The sequence below is a fragment of the Scyliorhinus torazame genome, chromosome 6 (genome assembly GCF_047496885.1).
Source record: "Scyliorhinus torazame isolate Kashiwa2021f chromosome 6, sScyTor2.1, whole genome shotgun sequence".
Lineage (NCBI taxonomy): Eukaryota > Metazoa > Chordata > Chondrichthyes > Carcharhiniformes > Scyliorhinidae > Scyliorhinus > Scyliorhinus torazame.
Window position 1 is genome coordinate 191,709,108 of NC_092712.1, and position 24,485 is coordinate 191,733,592.

Sequence of the window (24,485 nt, forward strand, 5' to 3'; positions counted from 1 at the left end):
GTAAATGCTGACCTTGGCAGTGATGGGCAGTAAATGCTGATGGACAGTATATGCTGGCCTTGGCTGTGATGCACAGTAAATGCTGATGGACAGTAAATGCTGACCTTGGCAGTGATGGACAGTAAATGCTGACCTTGGCAGTGATGGACAGTAAATGCTGATGGACAGTAAATGCTGACCTTGGCAGTGATGGACAGTAAATGCTGACCTTGGCAGTGATGCACAGTAAATGTTGATGGACAGTAAATGCTGACCTTGGCAGTGATGGACAGTAAATGCTGACCTTGGCAGTGATGGACAGTAAATGCGGGCCTTGGCAGTGATGCACAGTAAATGTTGGCCTTGCCAGTGATGGACAGTAAACGCTGACCTTGGCAGTGATGCACAGTAAATGGAAACATTGGCAGTGATGGACAGTAAATGCTGGTCTTGGCAGTGATGGACAGTAAATGCTGACCATGGCAGTGATGGACAGTAAATGCTAACCTTGGCAGTGATGGACAGTAAATGCTGACCTTTGGCAGTGATGCACAGTAAATGCTGATGGACAGTAAATGCTGGCCTTGGCAGTGATGGACAGTAAATGCTGATGGACAGTAAGTGCTGGCCTTGGCAGTGATGGACAGTAAATGCTGGCCTTGGCAGTGATGCAGAGTAAATGCTAACTTTGGCAGTGATGGACAGTAAATGCTGACCTTGGCAGTGATGCACAGTAAATGCTAACCTTGGCAATGATAGACAGTAAATGCTGACCTTGGCAGTGATGGACGGTAAATGGAGGCCTTCGGAGTGATGGACAGTAAATGCTGGCCTTGGCAGTGATGGACAGTAAATGCTGACCATGGCAGTGATGGACAGTAAATGCTGACCTTGGCAGTGGTGGACAGTAAATGCTAACTTTGGCAGGGATGGACAGTAAATGCTCACCTTGGCAGTGATGGACAGTAAATGCTGACCTTGGCAGTGATGGACAGTAAATGGTGGCCTTCGCAGTGATGGACAGTAAATGCTGGCCTTGGCAGTGATGGACAGTAAATGCTGACTTTGGCAGTTATGTGCAGTAAATGCTGATGGACAGTAAATGCTGACCTTGGCACTGATGGACAGTAAATGCTGGCCTTGGCAGTGATGCACAGTAAATGCTGATGCACAGTAAATTTTGACCTTGGCAGTGATGGACAGTAAATGCTGGCCTTGGCAGTGATGGACAGTAAATGCTGACCTTGCTTGTGATGGACAGTAAATGCTAACTTTGGCAGTGATGGACAGTAAATGCTGGCCTTGGCAGTGATGCACAGTAAATGCTGATGGACAGTAAATGCTGACCTTGGCAGTGATGGACAGTAAATGCTGACCTTGGCAGTGATGGACAGTAAATGCTAACCTTGGCAATGATAGACAGTAAATGCTGACCTTGGCAGTGATGGACGGTAAATGCTGATGGACAGTAAATGCTGGCCTTGGCAGTGATGGACAGTAAATGCTGACCTTGGCAGTGATGGACAGTAAATGCTGATGGACAGTAAATGCTGGCCTTGGCAGTGATGCACAGTAAATGCTGATAGACCGTAAATGCTGACCTTGGCAGTGATGCACAGTAAATGCTGATGGACAGTAAATGCTGACCTTGGCAGTGATGGGCAGTAAATGCTGACCTTGGCAGTGATGGACAGTAAATGCTAACCTTGGCAGTGATGGACAGTAAATGCGGGCCTTGGCAGTGATGCACAGTAAATGTTGGCCTTGCCAGTGATGGACAGTAAATGCTGACCTTGGCAGTGATGCACAGTAAATGGAAACCTTGGCAGTGATGGACAGTAAATGCTGGCCTTGGCAGTGATGGACAGTAAATGCTGACCATGGCAGTGATGGACAGTAAATGCTGACCTTTGGCAGTGATGCACAGTAAATGGAAACCTTGGCAGTGATGGACAGTAAATGCTGGCCTTGGCAGTGATGGACAGTAAATGCTAACCTTGGCAGTGATGGACAGTAAATGCTGACCTTTGGCAGTGATGCACAGTAAATGCTGATGGACAGTAAATGCTGGCCTTGGCAGTGATGGACAGTAAATGCTGATGGACAGTAAATGCTGGCCTTGGCAGTGATAGACAGTAAATGCTGATGGACAGTAAGTGCTGGCCTTGGCAGTGATGGACAGTAAATGCTGGCCTTGGCAGTGATGCAGAGTAAATGCTAACGTTGGCAGTGATGGACAGTAAATGCTGACCTTGGTAGTGATGGACAGTAAATGCTGATGGACAGTAAATGCTGACCTTGGCAGTGAACGACAGGAAATGCTAACATTGGCAGTGATGGACAGTAAATGCTGACCTTGCTTGTGATGGACAGTAAATGCTGACCTTGGCAGTGATGGACAGTAAATGCTGATGGACAGTAAATGCTGACCTTGCTTGTGATGGACAGTAAATGCTAACTTTGGCAGTGATGGACAGTAAATGCTGACCTTGCTTGTGATGGACAGTAAATGCTGACCTTGGCAGTGATGGACAGTAAATGCTGATGGACAGTAAATGCTGACCTTGGCAGTGATGGACAGTAAATGCTAACCTTGGCAATGGTAGACAGTAAATGCTGACCATGGCAGTGATGGACAGTAAATGCTGATGGACAGTAAATGCTGACCTTGGCAGTGATGGACAGTAAATGCTGACCTTGGCAGTGATGGACAGTAAATGCTGACCTTGGCTCTGATGGGCAGTAAATGCTAACCTTGGCAATGGTAGACAGTAAATGCTGACCATGGCAGTGATGGACAGTAAATGCTGATGGACAGTAAATGCTGACCTTGGCAGTGATGGACAGTAAATGCTGACCTTGGCAGTGATGGACAGTAAATGCTAACTTTGGCAGGGATGGACAGTAAATGTTCACTTCGCAGTGATGGACAGTAAATGCTGACCTTGGCAGTGATGGACAGTAAATGCTAACCTTGGCAGTGATGGTCAGTAAATGCTAATCTTGGCAGTGATGGACAGTAAATGCTAACCTTGGCAGTGATGGACAATAAATGCTAACTTTGGCAGTGATGGACAGTAAATGCTAACTTTGGCAGTGATGGACAGTAAATGCTAACTTTGGCAGGGATGGACAGTAAATGCTCACCTTGGCAGTGATGGACACTAAATGCTGACCTTGGCAGTGATGGACAGTAAATGGTGGCCTTCGCAGTGATGGACAGTAAATGCTGTCCTTGGCAGTGATGGACAGTAAATGCTGACATTGGCAGTGATGCACAGTAAATGCTGATGGACAGTAAATGCTGACCTTGGCACTGATGGACAGTAAATGCTGGCCTTGGCAGTGATGGACAGTAAATGCTGACCTTGGCAGTGATGGACAGTAAATGCTAACCTTGGCAATGATAGACAGTAAATGCTGGCCTTGGCAGTGATACACAGTAAATGCTGATGGACAGTAAATGCTGACCTTGGCAGTGATGGACAGTAAATGCTGATGGACAGTAAATGCTGGCCTTGGCAGTGATGGACAGTAAATGCTAACCTTGGCAGTGATGGACAGTAAATGCTGACCTTTGGCAGTGATGCACAGTAAATGCTGATGGACAGTAAATGCTGATCTTGGCAGTGATGGACAGTAAATGCTGATGGACAGTAAATGCTGACCTTGGCAGTGATGGACAGTAAATGCTGACCTTGCTTGTGATGGACAGTAAATGCTAACCTTGGCAGTGATGGACAGTAAATGCTGGCCTTGGCAGTGATGCACAGTAAATGCTGATGGACAGTAAATGCTGACCTTGGCAGTGATGGACAGTAAATGCTGACCTTGGCAGTGATGGACAGTAAATGCTAACCTTGGCAATGATAGACAGTAAATGCTGGCCTTGGCAGTGATACACAGTAAATGCTGATGGACAGTAAATGCTGACCTTGGCAGTGATGGACAGTAAATGCTGATGGACAGTAAATGCTGGCCTTGGCAGTGATGCACAGTAAATGCTGATAGACAGTAAATGCTGACCTTGGCAGTGATGCACAGTGAATGCTGATGGACAGTAAATGCTGACCTTGGCAGTGATGGGCAGTAAATGCTGGCCTTGGCTGTGATGCACAGTAAATGCTGATGGACAGTAAATGCTGACCTTGGCAGTGATGGACAGTAAATGCTGATAGACAGTAAATGCTGACCTTGGCAGTGATGGACAGTAAATGCTGACCTTGGCAGTGATGGACAGTAAATGCTAACCTTGGCAGTGATGGACAGTAAATGCGGGCCTTGGCAGTGATGCACAGTAAATGTTGGCCTTGCCAGTGATGGACAGTAAATGCTGACCTTGGCAGTGATGCACAGTAAATGGAAACCTTGGCAGTGATGGACAGTAAATGCTGGCCTTGGCAGTGATGGACAGTAAATACTGACCTTGGCAGTGATGGACAGTAAATGCTAACCTTGGCAGTGATGGACAGTAAATGCTGACCTTGGCAGTGATGCACAGTAAATGCTGATGGACAGTAAATGCTGGCCTTGGCATCTGTAGACAGTAAATGCTGATGGACAGTAAATGCTGGCCTTGGCAGTGATGGACAGTAAATGTGGCCTTGGCAGTGATGCAGAGTAAATGCTAACTTTGGCAGTGATGGACAGTAAATGCTGACCTTGGTAGTGATGGACAGTAAATGCTGATGGACAGTAAATGTGGCCTTGGCAGTGATGCAGAGTAAATGCTAACATTGGCAGTGATGGACAGTAAATGCTAACTTTGGCAGTGATGGACAGTAAATGCTGACCTTGCTTGTGATGGACAGTCAATGCTAACCTTGGCAGTGATGGACAGTAAATGCTGGCCTTGGCAGTGATGCACAGTAAATGCTGATGGACAGTAAATGCTGACCTTGGCAGTGATGGACAGTAAATGCTGACCTTGGTAGTGATGGACAGTAAATGCTAACTTTGGCAATGATAGACAGTAAATGCTAACCTTGGCAGTGATGGACAGTAAATGCTGATGGACAGTAAATGCTGGCCTTGGCAGTGATGGACAGTAAATGCTGACCTTGGCATTGATGGACAGTAAATGCTGACCTTGGCAGTGATGGACAGTAAATGCTGACCTTGGCAGTGATGGGCAGTAAATGCTGGCCTTGGCAGTGATGGACAGTAAATGCTAACTTTGGCAGGGATGGACAGTAAATGCTCACTTCGCAGTGATGGACAGTAAATGCTGACCTTGGCAGTGATGGACAGTAAATGTTAACCTTGGCAGTGATGGACAGTAAATGCTAACCTTGGCAGTGATGGACAGTAAATGCTAATCTTGGCAGTGATGGACAGTAAATGCTAACCTTGGCAGTGATGGACAATAAATGTTAACCTTGGCAGTGATGGACAGTAAATGCTAACTTTGGCAGTGATGGACAGTAAATGCTAACTTTGGCAGGGATGGACAGTAAATGCTCACCTTGGCAGTGATGGACAGTAAATGGTGGCCTTGGCAGTGATGGATAGTAAATGCTGGCCTTGGCAGTGATGGACAGTAAATGGTGGCCTTCGCAGTGATGGACAGTAAATGCTGGCCTTGGCAGTGATGGACAGTAAATGCTGACTTTGGCAGTGATGCACAGTAAATGCTGATGGACAGTAAATGCTGACCTTGGCAGTGATGGACAGTAAATGCTAACCTTGGCAGTGATGGACAGTAAATGCTGGCCTTGGCAGTGATGGACAGTAAATGCTGACCTTGGCAGTGATGGACAGTAAAAACTGATGGACAGTAAATGCTGACCTTGGCAGTGATGGACAGTAAATGCTAACCTTGGCAGTGATGGACAGTAAAAACTGATGGACAGTAAATGCTGGCCTTGGCAGTGATGGACAGTAAATGCTGACCTTGGCTGTGATGGACAGTAAATGCTGATGGACAGTAAATGCTGACCTTGGCAGTGATGGACAGTAAATGCTGATGGACAGTAAATGCTGACCTTGGCTGTGATGGACAGTAAATGCTGGCCTTGGCAGTGATGGACAGTAAAAACTGATGGACAGTAAATGCTGTCCTTGGCTGTGATGCACAGTAAATGCTGATGGACAGTAAATGCTGACCTTGGCTGTGATGGACAGTAAATGCTGGCCTTGGCAGTGATGGACAGTAAAAACTGATGGACAGTAAATGCTGGCCTTGGCAGTGATGGACAGTAAATGCTGGCCTTGGCAGTGATGGACAGTAAATGCTGATGGACAGTAAATGCTGACCTTGGCAGTGATGGACAGTAAATGCTGACCTTGGCTGTGATGGGCAGTAAATGCTGGCCTTGGCAGTGATGGACAGTAAAAACTGATGGACAGTAAATGCTGACATTGGCTGTGATGGACAGTGAATGCTGATAGACAGTAAATACTGACCTTGGCAGTGATGGACAGTAAATGCTGACCTTGGCAGTGATGGACAGTAAATGCTGACCTTGGCAGTGATGGACAGTGAATGCTGATAGACAGTAAATGCTGACCTTGGCAGTGATGGACAGTAAATGCTGACCTTGGCAGTGATGCACAGTAAATGGAAACCTTGGCAGTGATGGACAGTAAATGCTGGCCTTGGCAGTGATGGACAGTAAATGCTGACCTTGGCAGTGATGGACAGTAAATGCTAACCTTGGCAGTGATGGACAGTAAATGCTGACCTTGGCAGTGATGCACAGTAAATGCTGATGGACAGTAAATGCTGGCCTTGGCATCTATAGACAGTAAATGCTGATGGACAGTAAATGCTGGCCTTGGCAGTGATGGACAGTTAATGCTAACCTTGGCAGTGATGGACAGTAAATGCTGACCTTGGCAGTGATGAACAGTAAATGCTGATGGCTGTAAGTGCTGGCCTTGGCAGTGATGGACAGTAAACGCTGGCCTTGGCAGTGATGCAGAGTAAATGCTAACTTTGGCAGTGATGGACAGTAAATGCTGACCTTGGCAGTGATGCACAGTAAATGCTGATGGACAGTAAATGCTGACCTTGGCACTGATGTACAGTAAATGCTCGCCTTGGCAGTGATGGACAGTAAATGTTGGCCTTGCCAGTGATGGACAGTAAGTGCTGGCCTTGGCAGGGATGGACAGTGTTTCCAATCGGCACCGCAGTCGCCAATAATGTTGCCAATTATAATGATGCTCTTTAGAGTTGCCAGGTATCAAATGATACCACCACAAGGCTTTACCGGATGTCGATCAAAGGACCAAACAACCAGTTAGTCAGTTCAAGTTCAAAGATAGTTTATTTACACACAAGGATTACTTCGACATGCAGCACAAAACACTACAATTTACACTACACCTAACAACTACAATAACCTATACTTAACTTCAGGGCAGCCGGCTCTATGCAGGTGGACAAGGCCTTTGTCCGGATCTTGCATGTCTGGGTGGAAGAAGTGGCTCTGTTTCTGCTGGACTCACCCGTCTGGTAGCGATCGTTGATCTTGAACTTGTCTGCCTGGTCGTTATGCTGCACTTGGGTTGGCACAGGCTGGATCGAAGAGAGACCAAGCACATGGCTGTGTCTCTTATCCCTCTGGGATTTCGCACTCCTTGGGGCGATTCTTAAGTTGGACCCAATAATTCGACAGGCTTTGATCACTGCCTTCGATTTTGGCCAATAAAGTGGCGGGTGCCTTAATGGCTGGGCGTGTCCTTAGCGGTCATTGACCTTGACTGTTTGGGCTCCCTGAGTAAAGGGTGTGGCGCCGATTAGTCTGTATCTGTATTGGTTACCGGAGTACAGTTCTGGGTAAATGGGCCATTAGAATGCAAACGAGCGGGGGTTTCGATCGCATCTAGCTATCGGGGTGGCAAATACACACAGAAGCTCTGAGTCTGTCTGAGCCCTTGGTTGGCCATAATTCCCATGGCCCTTTGCAGGTGACCATCTGAGATGGCTACACCAGTAAATGCTGACCTTGGCAGTGTGGACAGTAAATGCTAACCTTGGCAATGATGGACGGTAAATGCTAACCTTGGCAACAATGGACAGTAAATGCTGATGCACAGTAAATGATAGCTTTGGCAGTGATGGACAGTAAATGCTAACCTTGACAACGATGGACAGCAAATGCTAACCTTGGCAACGATGGACAGTAAATGCTAACCGTGGCAGTGATGGACAGTAAATGCTGATGCACAGTAAATGATAGCTTTGGCAGTGATGGACAGTAAATGCTAACCTTGTGATGTATCATCAATGACCACGAGACAAAAATGGCGAGACTATTGAGGCTTTATTGCACAAGATATTGAGCTTCCTGCAGTTGGAACCAGAATGGGAGCAACGCAGGAGAGCATACACTTTTAGACGTCGTCTGCTGGGAGGAGCCAACAGGCTGGGCTTTACTGTGTTACCTATAGTACAGTAGCAGTACCGTAATACGCGTAGTGCCTTACCAGTGGTGTTTACCACATTCACCCCCTGTTTAAATAAAGTTCAGCGGGGGTGAAAAACAACGTTACAGATTGAGTCTGTCGGTGGCTTTGACCCTCCGCTGCGATCGCCTCACTCCTGGTGGTGGTGTGGGCGCCGATGTGGTCACCTGCGACTCCGGGAGCGTGTTGTCCTCTCCTTCGTCACCCAGTAGTGGATCCGGAGAGGGGACGGATGCTGCTCGGGTGGGGGCCGCGGTGAGGTTCACTGGTGGGAGGGTGGGCGGCGCAGGGGCGAGGGAGGGGGAGGGGACGGTACCAGGTCAGGGTGGTGACCGTTGTGGGTGGGGACCCAGCGGGTGCCAGATCCCGGAGATGGACAGTAAATGCTAGCTTTGGTAGTGATGCCCACATTCCAGGAGTTAAAAGGCAGCTTTTGGTTACTGGTGTCTCCTTGCTTGGCTCATTGCCAAATTTGGTCAGCTAGCTCTTCTGTGAAGCACTTTGTGATTTTTTAATATTTAAACCCTATATAAGTACAAGTTGTTGCTGGAGGTGTGTGGTCATTTCAATTAGCCTGCTTGATCAGCTTAATTCTAGCATCCCGGCAGGATGTTTGCGATGCCAATCTTTGAGCATCCAAATGAATCGCCGAAGCAACATCTGCATTGTGTCAGGCCTTCACGAATGCCACGGGATTCTGAAGCATGAGTCTTGTGCAGCCAGCTGCACACCAAATGTTAATCTGCTGGGACTTGCTAAAACCAGCAACACAGGAAATATAGCTTAAAGGATGGCCTGACTCAACAGCTGCTTTTAGCATGCCGGACAGTTTGGCTTGCAGCTGGCATGAGACCCAGAATTTGAGGATAAGGCACTGCTGTGGTCGAGGCTCAAAAAACATCTGGCTGAAGAGGTCCCTTGCAAAGAACAATCCATATTTAGGCATCCGATTTAGAAACAGCAAAATAAACACTTCACCTCAAGAAAACCTTGAGAATCATCCAAAGTGACACAAGATTTGCATATTAGGGGGAAAAAACACCTCATTCAGGAATGTTAATGTTGACTGGGAGCAGTGATTGAAACCTGATAGGCTTGTTTTATTGGAATGTGCTCAGTTGCTGGAGAAACTCAGGCAGTTGTTTGTAGCATTCCTACAGACCTCACAACAGCACACAGAAGACTGAAGCAAATCATGAAGAGAACGGTAGATAGAAAAATACATTTTGTACACGAGTTAGGGTTGTCACTCTTCCCTGGTCCTGAAGTGTTCGAGAATTACAAATTAGTCTTCTGGACACGACTGCAAACAACACAGGAAAAAGAAAATCACAGAGCTGTTGAAATAAATTGTTTTTCTTCATTTTTTTTAAACCTTTTTGTTGATTCATTATGACAATTATTGGGGGTGGGGAAAAGTCTATTTGGCGGAGTGTGGTGGTTGTATGAGGCAGGAGGTGATCAAACCTCCAGGAATTTGTCCAAAACAGGGCTAGCAGCCCGCACACTATTTGCATTTGAGTAACTACTAATTAGCGCTCTCACCTTTGAGTAAAAAATGTATTGATTCAGTCACACTGTCTTGGGTTTGGATATATACTTCAGACTGATAGCATGGTGCAGTACTGAGGGAGTGGCTCAATCATCTTTCTCAGGTGATCAATCCAAGAGCATTAGTCAAAAAAAGCAGGTTTTTTTTGGATGTCCTGGTGAGCAGTTCTCCCACATCCCACACCACCACAACTATTTGTTGGTTTGATTTGCTGTTTATGAGATTTCTCTCAATTCAAGGGTGGCGCGGTGATGCAGTGGTCAGCATTGAACATAGAGCATACAGTGCAGAAGGACGCCATTCAGCCCATTGAGTCTGCACTGACCCACTTAAGCCCTCACTTCCACCCTATCCCCGTAACCCAATAACCCCTCCTAATCTTTTTGGTAACTAAGGGCAATTTGTCATGGCCAATCTCCCTAACCTGCACGTCTTTGGACTGTGGGAGGAAACCAGAACACCTGGAGGAAACCCACACAGACACTGGGAGAACGTGCAAACTCCGCACAGACAGTGACCCAGCAGGAAATCAAACCTGGGACCCTGGCGCTGTGAAGCCACAGTGCTATCCACTTGTCCTCCCCATTGCTGCCAACGGCGCTGACGACCCGGGTTCGATTCCAGTCCCGGGTCACTCTCCGTGTGGTGTTTTCACATTCTCTCCGTGTCTGCGTGGGTCTCATCCCCACAACCCAAAAATGTGCAGGTTAGGTGGATTGGACACGCTAAATTGCCCCTTAATTGGAAAAAAATAATTGGGTACTCTAAAGTTATATTTTTTTAAATGAGATTTTGCTCAATTTGTGTTCGAATTGACTGCTATTTTGTCTACACAATAAACATAGAAACATAGAAAATAGAAGCAGGCGGAGAATGTTTAGCCCTTCGAGCTTGCACCACCAATCATTATGATCATGGCTGATCATCCAACTCAATAGCCTAATACTGCTTTCCTCCCATATCCTTTGATCCCCTTTGCCCTAAGTGCTATATATAACTGCTTCTTGAAAACATGCAATGTTTTAGCCTCGACTACTTCCTGTGGTAAAGAATTCCACAGTCCGATCACTCTTTGGGTGAAGAAATTTCCCCTCATCTCTGAACTAAATGTTTTACCCCATATCCTCAGACTGTGACCCCTGGTTCTGGGCACACCCACGGTCGGGAACTTCCTCCTGCATCTACCCAGTCCAGTCCTGTTAGAATTTGATAGCTTTCTCTGAGATCTTCTAAACTCCAGCGAATACAATCCTAACCAATTAAATCTCTCCTCATACATCAGTCCCGCCTCCCAGGAATCAGTCTGGTAAACCTTCGCTGCACTCTCTCTACAGCAAGAACATCCTTCCTCAGATAAGGAGACCAGGACAGCACACAATATTCCAGGTGTGGCCTCACCAAGGCCCTGTATAATTGCAGATAGACATCGCTGCTCCTTTACTCGAGGAAGGAGCAGTGCTCCGAAAGCTAGTGATTCGAAACAAACCTGTTGGACTTTAACCTGGTGTTGCAAGACTTCTTACTGTGCTTCACATAGGACGTGGCTTTGTCCGTCATCTCACCCCCACCCCCACCCTTCTCCCACTCCCTCTCCTCCTTTCCCCCCCCCCCCTTCCCCCCTATTCCTTTCCCTCCCACCCTCCCTCAGGGAGGCAGTGACGTAGTGGTATCGTCGCTGGATTAGTAATCCAGAGACCCAGGGTAATGCTCTGGGGACCTGGGTTGGAATCCCACCAGGGCAGATAGTGGAATTCAAATTCAATAAAGACAAATCTGACATTGAAAGTCTAACGGTGACCATGAAACCAATGTCAATTGTCATAAAAGAAAAACCCATCTTGTTCACTCATGTCTTTTGGGAGGAAATCTGCCAGCCTTACCCAATCTGGCTTACATGTGACTCCAGATCCACAGCAATGTGGTTGACTCTTAAATGCCCTCAGGGATGGGCATAAATGCTGGCCCAGCCAGCGAAGCCCTCATCCCATAAAGGAATAAAGAAAAAAATTGCATCCCCCCTCCCCCCAGCCCCCCAACCACCCTGTTTTACCTTCCCAGGGTCTGTGTAACATCACTCTAGGGTGATGGGACTGTGTGTTGGAGCTGTCAGTGGGTCACTGTCGAAGGCAGTGTTTGGTGATGCCTGGGCATGGGGTTGGTGGTTAGCCCACCTTGCAGAAGAAAGTGCCATAGGTGTCATCTTTTAATGCTATACATATGTGTCCCCAACTATCTCTAGTGGAAGAACGGTGGGGGAGAGGGGGAGATGGTGCTGCCCCACCTTCCACACCCCACGTAACCCCTTCCCGCCTAGTGCCCTCTGTGATCCTCAACCAACTTAGCCTTCTGTGCTCTACTGCTGCGTTTAGGTGTATCCCCAGGATGCACATCAAAAGTGGAGGTAATGTACTGCCTACCGCGTCCTGTGCCTTTCGATGCCCCTGGTGGATGTCCTCTGGGGCCCTGGGGCTGGAGGGCCCCGGCCCACATGCTGGTGGCACATGCCCCACCATGCCACCCTGTTTGCGGCGCTGTCAAGGGGGAGGAACTTGGGGAGCTGGTGGCCACTATTGGTACTCCACAGGATAGTTCCGGGTTGCCGGCCGCTTCTCCCTGTCGGTGCCCGTAGGGCCCTGAAGGTCACTTCAGGACAGAGGGACAGCAGGATGAGCCCCGGCTGTCCCTGCGTCATCTGGCTCTCCCAGCCCTGCAGACTCCCCAATGTCTGCAGTCCTCGGTGATGCTCCTCAGTGAGTGGGACATGCACTGGAGTGTCTCAGCAATGCCAACCTGCGACTGGGACATGCTCCGCAGCGGCTCGGACATGGTGTTGAGGCGCTCGGCCATGGCCGTAATTGACTGAACTATGCCTTGGACACATCGTGCACCATGCTCTCCACTGCTGTCGCCATCCTAGCAGTGTTGGCCTCTTGCATTGGAAGTTCAGAGAAGGTGAGCTGGGCTGATTCCTGGGATGAGGGGTTTGCCTTATGAGGAAAGTTTGGCCTCCATTGGAGTTTAGAAGAATGAGGGGTGATCTTCTTGAAAAACAAAAGACCCTGAGGGGACTTGACAGACTGCTTTACTAAGAGGATGTTTCTCTAGTGGGAGAGACAAGAACTATGGCACATAGTTTAAAAATAAGGGGTCTCTCATTTAAGATAGCGATGAGGAGAACGTTTTTCTCTCAGAGGGTTTGTAAGTGTGGAACTCTTCCCCAGAAGTGGTAGTCAGGATCATTAAATATTTTCAAGGCAGAAATAGATAGATTCTTGACTAGCAAGGGAATAAAGTGGTATTGGAGAGTAAGTATGAAAGTCGCATTGAGGACACAATCTCAATAGTCATGATCTTATTGAATAGTGGAGCAGGCTTGAGTTGCTGAATGGTCTACCGTTGCTCCTAAATCGTATTGTCATGAGAATGTCGCTTTAAGAAATGTTTGGCTGCTCATATTACTGCAGTGATGTCAGAGTGTGGGTGGAGCTGGGCTGTCTGTCAGCTGTTTACTTTCTTTTTAGGCTGTTTGCTGCAGGGTGCGTTTTAGTTTCATTTTCAGTGTTGGAGCTGAAGCCAGACCAAGCAGGTGTACTGCTGTTCTCTCTGCCATTAAAAGACTATCTCTAGATCATTTGGTGAATTCAGAATTATAACGTTTTCAGTAGTGACTTTAACCTGATGTGCTTCTGGTAAAAGGTGCTTTTAAGTCGTATGGATGTTATAAGGAAAGCTAAAAGCATTACTTAGTCATGTATTCTTTGGGGGTTGTATTTGAATTAATGGTTGCTAAGATGTTCACTGTGTGTTTCAAAAAGGCTAACTTGAGTTCAGAGAATAAACATTGTTTTGCTTTAAAAAATACTTTCCCATTTCTGCTGTACCACACCTGTCGAGTGGGCCGTGTGCTCCCCAAACCACAATCTATTAAAAGTTGTGGGTCAGGTGAACTCCATGATACACTTTGGGGTTCTCAAAACCCTGGCCCATAACAAATTGGGGGCTCGTCCGGGATAAAAGTCTTGGACTGGCTTAGTGAACTTCAAGACAGTGAGGGGTGAGCATATTGTGGGTGCTTTTCAGGTGTGGTATTTTAGTTTAAGTAGGGTGTGTGTTGTGGACAATGGCTCTTTCAGAGACTCTGAAGTTTTTTTGGGGGGAGACTGCCACACGCATACCTTACGGACAGAGCCTAAAAGCAGACTGTTAGGTTTGGCAAAAACATTGATGTTAACATTACCTGACAAAATGCGAAAAGTTGAGGTCATTATGGCGGTGGCTAAGCATTTAAAGTTACCTGAGATACAGTTTGGTTCATTGGAAATAGCAAAAATTCAGTTGCAAATTAAACAAATGGAACATGAGAAAGAATTAAAGTTGCTTGAATACAAAAGAGAGAGAGATGGGAAAAAATGAGAGAGAGAAAGAGGGAGAGGAGAAAGAGAGAGAGGAAAAGAGAGAGAAGAAAGGAAAACAGAAAGAAGAGCCCTAGCAGAACAAAAAGAAAGAGAAAGGGTGATACAGATCAGGGAAAAAGATAAAGAGAGAGTGTTTGAACTTCAGAAAATGGCCATGAAACATGACAGTCAGTTAAAATTGGCAGACGTAAAGGGAAACGTACAGTTGGATGATAGTGATGAGGATAGTGAGAAGGAGCGTCATAGTCGAAGGCTTGGTGGGAATCTATTTAAATATGTCCAAGCATTGCCAAGGTTTGACGAGAAGGTGGTAGAAGACTTTTTCATTTCATTTGAGAAGGTGGCTAAACAAATGAAATGAAATTTTCCTCTCTCTTTCTCTTTCTGTTGTGTGTGTTACTGATTCAAACAAAGCTGGTAGGTAGAGCTAGTGAAGTGTTTGCATCACTACCGAAGGAGGTATCTGGGTCGTATGAGGAGGTGAAAAAATCCATCTTTGGTGCTTATGAACTAGTGCCTGAAGCCTACAGACAAAAGTTTAGAAATTTAAGGAAAGAATTTGGTCAAACATACATGGAGTTTGAAAGGATCAAACAGAGTAATTTTGATAGGTGGATAAGGGCTTTGAAAATAGACCAAACGTATAAAGCTCTCAGAGAAATTATACATTTGGAGAAGTTTAAAAATTAAATTCTTGATGTAGTGAGAACTCATGTGGAAGAACAGAGGGTTAAAACTGTGAGATTAGCAGCATAAATGGCAGATGATTATGAATTAGTTCATAAATCAAAGCTTGGCTTCCGACATCAGTTTCAGCCTGTGAGGGATAGAATCTGGGGGCATGAGAGTTACTCAAGTGGTAAAGGCAAAGGTGATCTGATGGGAGATAATAAGGAGAGTGTACCTCAGATTTAAAAAGAAATCCAGGAGGGTGGAAGAGACATGAAAAGTTTCAAATGTTTTCACTGTAATAAACTAGGCCATGTAAAGTCACAGTGTTGTTGGTTGAAGAAAAGCACTGGGAAGGCTGATGTGGTAAAACAGGATAAGACAGTGGGGTTTGTTAAAGGGGTAAAGGAAAGCCCAAGTGAAGCGAAGGAGGTGCAAAAGATTGTACAGCCTGATCAAGAGGTGATTGATAAGAAGGTGCCAGATGTCTTTAAAGAATTTACTTGTGTGGGTAAAGTTTAACTCATGTGTATCAGGAGGAGCAGGTAAAGAAGTCACAATTTTAAGAGATACGGGAGCTAGTCAATCTTTAATGGTAAGAGGTGAGGAGTTCTGTAGTTTGGGAAGAATATTGCCAGAAAAGGTGGTAATATGTGGAATTCAGGGTGAGAGGAGTAGTGTTCCATTATATAAGGTAAGGTTGGAAAGTCCAGTGAAGAGTGGTGAAGTGGTAGTAGGAGCAATAGAGAAACTATCTCATCCAGGAATACAGTTTATCTTGGGTAATGATATAGCTGGATCGCAGGTGGGAGTGATGCCTACTGTGGTTGATAAGCCAGTGGAAAATCAGACAACTGAAGTGTTGAAGGACGAATATCCTGGGATTTTTCTGGATTGTGTAGTAACAAGGTTGCAAAGTCACAGGTTAAGACAAGAGGAGAAATCAAAGAGTGAAGATGACGTTGAAGTGCAATTATCAGAAACAATTTTTGATCAGATGGTTGAAAAAGAACAAGAACAGGTGGAAGATGAGGCGGGATATTTTTACTTCAGGAAAATTGGCGGAGTTACAACAAAAAGATATAGAAATAAAACAGATGTATCAGAAAGCATACACGGAAGAGGAATCTGAGTGTATACCAGAGAGTTATTACCGTAAAAGTGATAGCTTGATGAGAAAATGGAGACCTTTACATGTGCAGGCGGATGAAAAGTGGCCAGAAGTTCATCAAGTAGTATTGCCGGTAGGGTATAGAAAGGAGGTGTTGCAAGTTGTACATGAGGTACCAGTGGGAGGTCATTTGGGAATAAGGAAAACTCAAGCTAAAATACAAAAACATTTTTATTGGCCTGGACTACATAAAGATGTAGTTAAATGTTGTCAATCATGTCACACATGTCAAGTGATGGGGGAACCTCAAGCAGTGATAAAACCAGCGCCCTTAATACCTCTTCCAGCATTTGAGGAACCTTTTACTAGGGTCCTAATTGATTACGTAGGATCGCTTCCTAAAACAAAAAGTGGGAATCAATATCTTTTGACTGCAATGGATGTGTCTTCTAGGTTTCCAGAGGCCATTCCAGTACAATATATTACAGCTAAAAAGATTGTGGAGGAGTTACTTAAATTCTTTACTAGATATGGACTACCCACAGAAATACAATCGGATCAAGGATCAAATTTTACCTCCAGGTTATTTTAAGAAGTTATGGATAGCTTAGGAATAAAACAATTTAAATCAACTGCGTACCATCCAGAATTGCAGGGAACGTTAGAAAGGTGGCATCAGACATTAAAGACAATGTTGAGGGCTTAGTGTCAAGATTTTGAACTAATTTTTGTTCATGAGGTCAGAGGAGCACTTAAATTGATTAAGGAAAAATTGGTGAGTGAGAAATCGGAAATTACATTATTGGATTTCATGTCAAATTTTAGAGAATGATTAAATAGAGCAGGTGAATTGGCTAGACAACACTTAAAGTTGCACAACGTGATGAAACGGTTAGCGGACAAGAAATCGAAAGTTCGTAGTTTTGCCAGTGGAGGTAAAGTTTTAGTGCTGTTACCAGTGGTAGGTGAGCCTTTAAAAGCAAGGTTTGTAGATTGAAAGGAAATTAAGTGAGGTGAATTATGTGGTAAAAATGCCGGCTAGAAGGAAAACTCACCGTGTGTGTCATGTGAATATGCTTAAAAGGTACTTTGAAAGGGAAGGAGAGAAAAAGGAGGAGGTTTTAATGATTCTAACTCAAAGTGACGAACCAAATCCAGATGACTGTGAATTTGACATACCTCAAATTAAATTGGAAAATGAGGATGTTCTTAAAAATTGGGATAAATTGTTGTGTTCCCTTCAAGAGGAAAAACGAACTGACCTGAAAGAGTTATTGATATCACATAGGCAAGTTTGTAGAGATAAATTGGGAAGTACTAAAATGGCTATCCATGATGTAGATGTGGGAAATGCTGTTCCAATCAAACAGCATCCATGCAGACTTAACCCTTTAAAATTGGCACAGGTTAACAAAGAGATTGAGAGTATGCTTAAAAATGGCACAATTGAAGCAGGTTGCAGCCAAAGGAGCTCAACCATAGTGATGGTACCAAAACCAGACGGTACCCAACGGTTGTGTATGGATTATAGAAAGGTTAATGCAGTTACAAGAACGGACTCTTATCCTATCCCACGTTTGGAGGATTGCATTGAAAAAGTGGGAAATCAGGTTTTATTTCCAAACTGGATTTACTTAAAGATTACTGGCAGGTACCTTTATCCGAAAGGGCGAATGAGATTTCAGCTTTTGTGACTCCAGATGGTACATACCAATTCAAAGTTATGCCATTTGGTTTGAAAAACGCACCAGCCACATTTCAACGGTTAACTAACAAACTTGTTTCAGGATTACCCAATTGTGCGGTATACATCGGCGATCTGGTAATTTTCAGCCAGACATGGATAGAACATTTGAAACATCTGATGGAGTTGTTCGCTCGACTTCAGGAGGCAGGTTTGGTGATAAACCTAGTCAAAAGTGAATTTGGAAAAGCCCAAGTCACTTTCCTTGAGGAATTTCCGATACCCTCAAGACGGAGGGAAATAATGCGATTTCTTGGCATGAGTGGATTTGATCGAACATTTGTGCAAATGTTTTGTAGCATGATTGCTCCACTGATGGACTTGCTGAAGAAACGTCAAAAATTTCAGTGGCTAGCGGACTTTCAACAGGAATTTGATGGCCTGAAAGCTGTGATAACCAATGCTCCTGTGTTGGAGAATTGCAAGGGACTCTGCGATCAGATTGAGCTAAAGTATCTGACTTTAAAGAGAAATGCCGAGGTGTAGAAAAATGGACGGATCATGCAGGGACCTTCCTGTTCAAAGAGACTGTTAATTGAAAAGGATTTCAGTTGGAGGAACGAACAAAAATGGTTTATATTATTATACCTGTTTGCGTGTGTTGTTTTTTGAAACTAAAAAGTATATTCACTGTGTGCATTTCTTAAAGGATAGTGAAAAGGTGAAAAATGAAACCATCTTGAAGTTGATGGTTTATTTTTTTTTCTTGGGAGGAGGTGTCATGAGAATGTTGCTTTAAGAAATGTTTGTCTGCTCATATTACTGTAGTGATGTCAGAGTGTGGGTGGAGCTGGGCTGTCTGTCAGCTGTTTACTTTCATTTGAGACTGTTTGCTGCAGGGTGTGTTTTAGTTTTGTTTTCAGTATTGGAGCTGATGCCAGACCAAGCAGCTGTACTGCTGTTCTCTCTGCCGTCAAAAGACTATCTCTTGATCATTTGGCAAATTCAGAATTATAAATGTTTTCAGTAGTGACTTGAACCTGATGTGCTTCTGGTAAAAGGTGTTTTTAAGTCGTATGGATGTTAAAAGGAAAGCTTAAAGCATTACTTAGTGTTGTATTCTTTGGGGGTTGTATTTGAATTAATGGTTGCTATGATGATCGCTGTATGTTTTAAAAAGGTTAACTTGAGTTCATAGAATAAACATTGTTTTGCTTTAAAAAATACTTTCCCATTTCTGCTGCACCACACCTGTCGAGTGGGCCGTGTGCTCCCCAAACCACAATCTATTAGAAGTTGTGGGTCAGGTGAACTCCATGATACACTTTGGGGTTCTCTAAACCCTGGCCCATAACAGTACGTTTGTTATTTCACGTGTTTCTTGTCAATTAAATGTTTTTGTCATATAGCCACTGTTATGGGAAAATGCAGCAGCAGATTTTCACACAGTAAAAACTCATAAACAACCCTGAGTGCTGGTCACCAGATAATATCCATATATGCACCGCAGCATACAGCATACTTTTCACTTCTGATGAAAGTAATCAGCTTGAAATGTTCACTTCCTTTTTCTCTCCACGATTGCTGCCTGGCCTCTGGTATTTGCAGCATTTTCTGTGTTTATTTCAGATTTCCAGTATCTGCACTATTTTCCTTTAGTATTAATGTTTAACTAACTACCACTTCTCTTCCAGGAGTGTTCACTTTGAAGATGTCCTACTCCACTTTCCAGCAGGAGTTCTGTTTGTCTCTTTTAATTCATTCACCTTCATCGTTTTCTATTTTCCTTTTCATGTTTATTGGCAGTTCGGATGAAAGTTCATCAACCAGAAAGTTTGACATCTCGGCGGTGATTTTCGGCCCGTGTTAGCTGCCAGTGAGAACAATGACATGGGTGGAAAATCCCATGAGAATCGAGAATGCGGATTCTCATGGGATACACCTAAGCACATTTTCCACGCACTCCGCCAGTGATGTAATGAGGTTCATCACCAGAAAGGGTGGGAACCTCATTTAAATAAATCTTGTTTACTTATCAAGCTCCACCCTTGCCACAAGATCCCTTCTCATTGAATATTCATATCCCGCTAATGTGACATCACGTGGGCGAGGTTTACAACAGGTTCAGAAAAATGAGAATCAGTCAAGGCGATCCCTCTGGGGTCACAAAGCTAAGTATAGACCCCCGGGGAGAGATAAATCCCTGCAACTGCCCCCGGCACAGATTGGCACTGCAAGTTGAACCTGACAGTCCCAACCTATGCCAGGGGTAGTGCGATCCTGTGCTGGAGGCAGTGTCGGGGCGGTCCCGCTAGGGGTCCCAATTGAAGGGGGTTTCCTGTTATGTGTGGTGATTGGGGGGAGCACTGACACCTTTGAAGCAGAAAGTAGCCATGGGGAGAGGGAGGGGAACTTGCAGGCACGGGGGGAAGCAGCAGTGATGGGAGTGCTGGCGATACTGCCATGATGATTGTTGCCCGTGAGGTGGGGAGAGGGGAGCCACCAATGATTGTGCCATTGGCTTTAAAGATGGCACCCTGATCTGTGTCGAGCCAGTGTTGCAGGCTGTAGCAAGCCCCGCCCTGCCAGACTGATGACATTAACCCTGCCCACTGATGTTTCTCAGTGGCTCAAATGCAGTCTGAAAACGAGACAGTGCATCTGGAGGGAGACAAGCCGGCTTTCAGTCAGAGTCTGAAAAATTATGGGGAAATTCCGTTTCCCTTCACCGAATGATCCCGGCAGTGGGAGGGGCTGTAAAATCCCACCTTATGATCATCAAAGTTTGGTACAGTCTACCCAGAGTAGTATGGAGGCTGAATCATTGGATGTATTCAAGACTGAGATAGACAGGTTCATAATTCTGAGGGGTTTATGAGGAATATACAGGTAGGTGGAGTTGGGGACGAGATCAGATCAGGATTAGATTCGAGGGGCCATCTGCTCTACTCTTCTTTCTATTTCTTATGTTCTTTTTACTTAAATCAGAGGAGATCTTTATCAATGTATTTTTAGCATTAACAGCCAAAAATCATTAAAATTTAAAATTTGACTTGTTGCAGTAACTCCTTCTAAATAAAATTCCTCATTTTTCAGATTGTCCAGGAGACTCTTGACAAAGCAAGGGAAGGAAGGACCTGTGTGGTAATCGCTCACCGTCTGACGACAGTGCAGAATGCAGATGTGATAGCTGTTATTGACAATGGAAAAGTAATAGAGCGGGGTTCACATGAGCAGCTGCTGGCGAAACATGGGGCTTACTATAATCTAGTAAATGCCCAGGTCATTCTATAAAATCGCATCATTATTTTGTATGCAGTAATGGTTTTAACTGTGCACTGATGAAAAAATGGGGTTGATTTTGGGAGTGAGCTCTTCATCTGACTACCAAGTGCACCAAGGTTCAAAGGCATGAAATCACTGCCAAGAAGCAGGTTAATGTATGTTCTCCCTGTGTCTGCATGGGTTTCCTCTGGATGGTCTGGTTTCCTCCCACAGCCCAAAGATATGCAGGTTAGGTGGATTGGCCATGATAAATTGCCCCTTAGTGTCCAAAGATGTGCAGGTTAGGTGGATTGGCCATGTACAATGCGCGAGGTTACGGGGATAGAGCAGGGAATTGGGCCTAGGTAGAGTGCTCTTTCGAAGGGCTGGTGTAGACTCAATGGGCCTTTTGCATGGAGGGATTCGATGAAGTTCTTCTATGGAGTCATGCCTGTTTGAATTCACGGCAGGTGCCACATCTTAGAAGTGCTCAGGCAACTGTGGATGTTCTGCAGTCAGTTATAAATCTACTTTTTAAGATACTTGCAGGGGTGGGATGAGACTCTTAAGTGGCCATTAACTGGCCACTTAAGCACCTCAATAGGCCCAAGAGTATGCAAAGTCTCTCCAGTCCCCCCTGTAAAATTTCAGACAGGTCGGGGTAGATGGCAGGAAGGCTATCCTCTGGATTTTACGTGCCCCACCCAGCCCACCTTCAAACCTGCCGGCAAGGGAGTGTTAGAATCCTGTCCCTCAGGTTAACAAGATGACAGCTGCATCCCACACATAAGAAACATTTGACAGTCAGCATATTCTCGAAAGGTTTATACCTACTATGGGCGAGGCGTTTTCAGAACCCCAAAATGTATTATGGAGTTCAACCAACCTCTCCCTTTAATGTATTTGTTGCTTTTCCTAGCACACGGCTTTTTCCCTAGGTACGGGATTACAATTATGGACACGTGGGTTTTTAAACACAAAACACTGTTTATTCCATGAACTCAACTTAACATCTTAAATAAACATTGGATCTCTTAAAACCCCTTACTTCAAAGATAATTCAGAAAATATTGCAACAGTAAATAATTCCTTAAAATGTTCCTTCAAACTTCCAAGAGACTTAACACCTTTAAACAAAATCACATCAGGTTAAAGGCTTTACAATTATGAGTTTAAATCACCCAAATGATCCAGAGATGTTTTTTTATGGCAGACATCACAGCTCACTGCAAAACACAGACACACAGCTGTTTTTAAAACTGCACAACAAAACTGCAAAATGGCTGACCTGACCTCAGCCCCACCCACTCTCTGACATCACTGTTTTCTTAAAGGTACATTGCTTAAACATCCATGTCTTAAAAGTACTCTCACATGACACTATGACACTACTGATATATCCAATCAAACACTTGGCTCCATCTGTACTTTTATGTAATTCAGGGCAAAGATCCTGCAACCAATAAAGGTAGGTTACCTCATGGTTTTTTTTGGGTAAGCCTAATTTGAGTAATTTTGGCTGGATTCAGGAGCACATCATGGGAAGAAGTGTTGGAAATAGTCATTATAGGCCTCAGCCAAGTGTAGCAGCAGACCAAAGCAGTTGCCTTCAGATATCCAAGGAAGATCTCAGCATGTGATCAATCCTTGTATTGCTTAAAGGGACCTTTCAAAATGTAGTTCTTTTCTCACATGCCATAGTAACTCAAGATGACAAAAACATCCTGGTGTTCCTTCACTCAGCATTAACAGAGCGAACATTTCATATATAAATGCATATTTGGGTAGACATACTGATTGGCCACGATCATTGCAAGCATTGATCAGAGAGTTCCACTGGCATTCATCCCTGCTACTTTCTTGCTTCCATTTTCCTGAAATTGGGAAGACTGCTAAGGAAAATTAGATCTCAATTAGTTGTTATTATTGGAATCAATTCAAATAGTCCACTTTTCTCAATCAAGCAATTTGATTCTTTGGAAATAAATGATCTTTTTCTTCACTAATGCTTCCATTAAATCCACAGGAAGCATTTAATAAAAAGTAATTTATCTGTAATGGTCAAATTACGTATTAATTAATTAGATGTCATTTGAAAAAAAGGGTGGAACTTTGTACGGTCTATGTTTTGTACGCGGTAATTTCATAGAATTTGCAGAGCAGAAGGAGGCCATTCGGCCCATCGAGTCTACACTGGCTCTTGGAACAAGTACCCTACCCAGGCCCACACCTCCACCCTATCCCCATAACACAGTAACCCCACCCAACACTAAGAGCAATTTTGGACACTAATGGCAATTTTAGCATAGTCAATCCACCTAACCTGCACATCTTTGGACTGTGGGAGGAAACCGGAGCACCCGGAGGAAACCCACGCAGACACAGGGAGAACATGCAGACTCCGCACAGACAGTGACCCAAGCCGGGAATTGAACCTGGGACCCTGGAGCTATGAAGCAATTATGCTAACCACCATGCTACCGTGCTGCCCGCAATAGCATCACGCAATCGTAAAGTTATGAGCAAGCATTCAGTGCATTTGGCACAAATATCCATCGGTTTCCTTTAACTCTAACACAAATAAACAATAAAATATTTTAACCCAATGAGATTTGGCTATGTCAGTTTGTGGTTGTCAATTTCAGGATTTTCTAAGTCGTTTTCCACACTTAGGATAAATGAGCCATCTCAAAATATCTTGAAACTTGCTTTAAGGATATAACATTTACAGGTGAAGTTTATATCAAATCTCAAGCATGGCGTACAAAATCTCCATCTCACATCATTGAACGATAGTGCCGTTTTGGGTGGAGCATTTTCCGTTGTTTTCGGCAGGCGGGAATGGCGGAGGGGGCGGAGAATCGAGGGGGAGTCCCAAAATAGCTCTTACGCAAACAGGATTTCCCTGCTTGCGTGTCCCACCCACCCTGCCAGTGACCTAACTGGGTTCCCACCATGCAATGATGGGAGCTTTTAAAAATAATTTTAATATAATTAGCGGGCCTCCCGCTGTAACATCCCCCCACGTTGGAATGCCCCCCTCCCCCCGCCAAAACCATGCCAGCATAATGTCGTGGGGCCAGCCTCCTGGCTTTCTTCCCTCCCCCCCCCAGAAATGTTTAACATTTCAGCGGGAAAACCAACAGCACAGCCAGCGGGCTACACAAAACCTTTCTGGTCTGAGTTGACACCTTGGAAGAAAATCGAAAAACTCCGCCCATTGTTGCTGTGCCAATCCCATTAATTTAACACATTGGCGCATAGGATCAGGAGAAGGTCATTCAATTCCTTGAGTCTGTCTCATTGATTAGAGCTGATCTGTATCTTAACACCATTTGCATACTTTGGTTTCATGTCACTCAATGCCTTCGTCAAGTAAAAATCTTTCAGTCCCTGTTT

At 44.8% G+C, this 24,485-nt stretch overlaps 1 protein-coding gene across 2 annotated transcripts in view; it reads left to right on the forward strand.

Moving 5' to 3' along the window:
* The window catches only part of LOC140425196 (ATP-dependent translocase ABCB1-like), a 176,845-nt gene extending 153,438 nt beyond the window's left edge, over positions 1-23,407 (forward strand). For both annotated transcript variants that reach the window (XM_072509206.1, XM_072509205.1), the window contains one exon: positions 20,919-23,407. In XM_072509206.1, the coding sequence (XP_072365307.1) occupies positions 20,919-21,116 (198 nt within the window). In that variant the 3' untranslated portion in view covers positions 21,117-23,407. The remainder of the gene's footprint in view (positions 1-20,918) is intronic.
* The last annotated feature ends 1,078 nt before the right edge of the window (positions 23,408-24,485 follow it).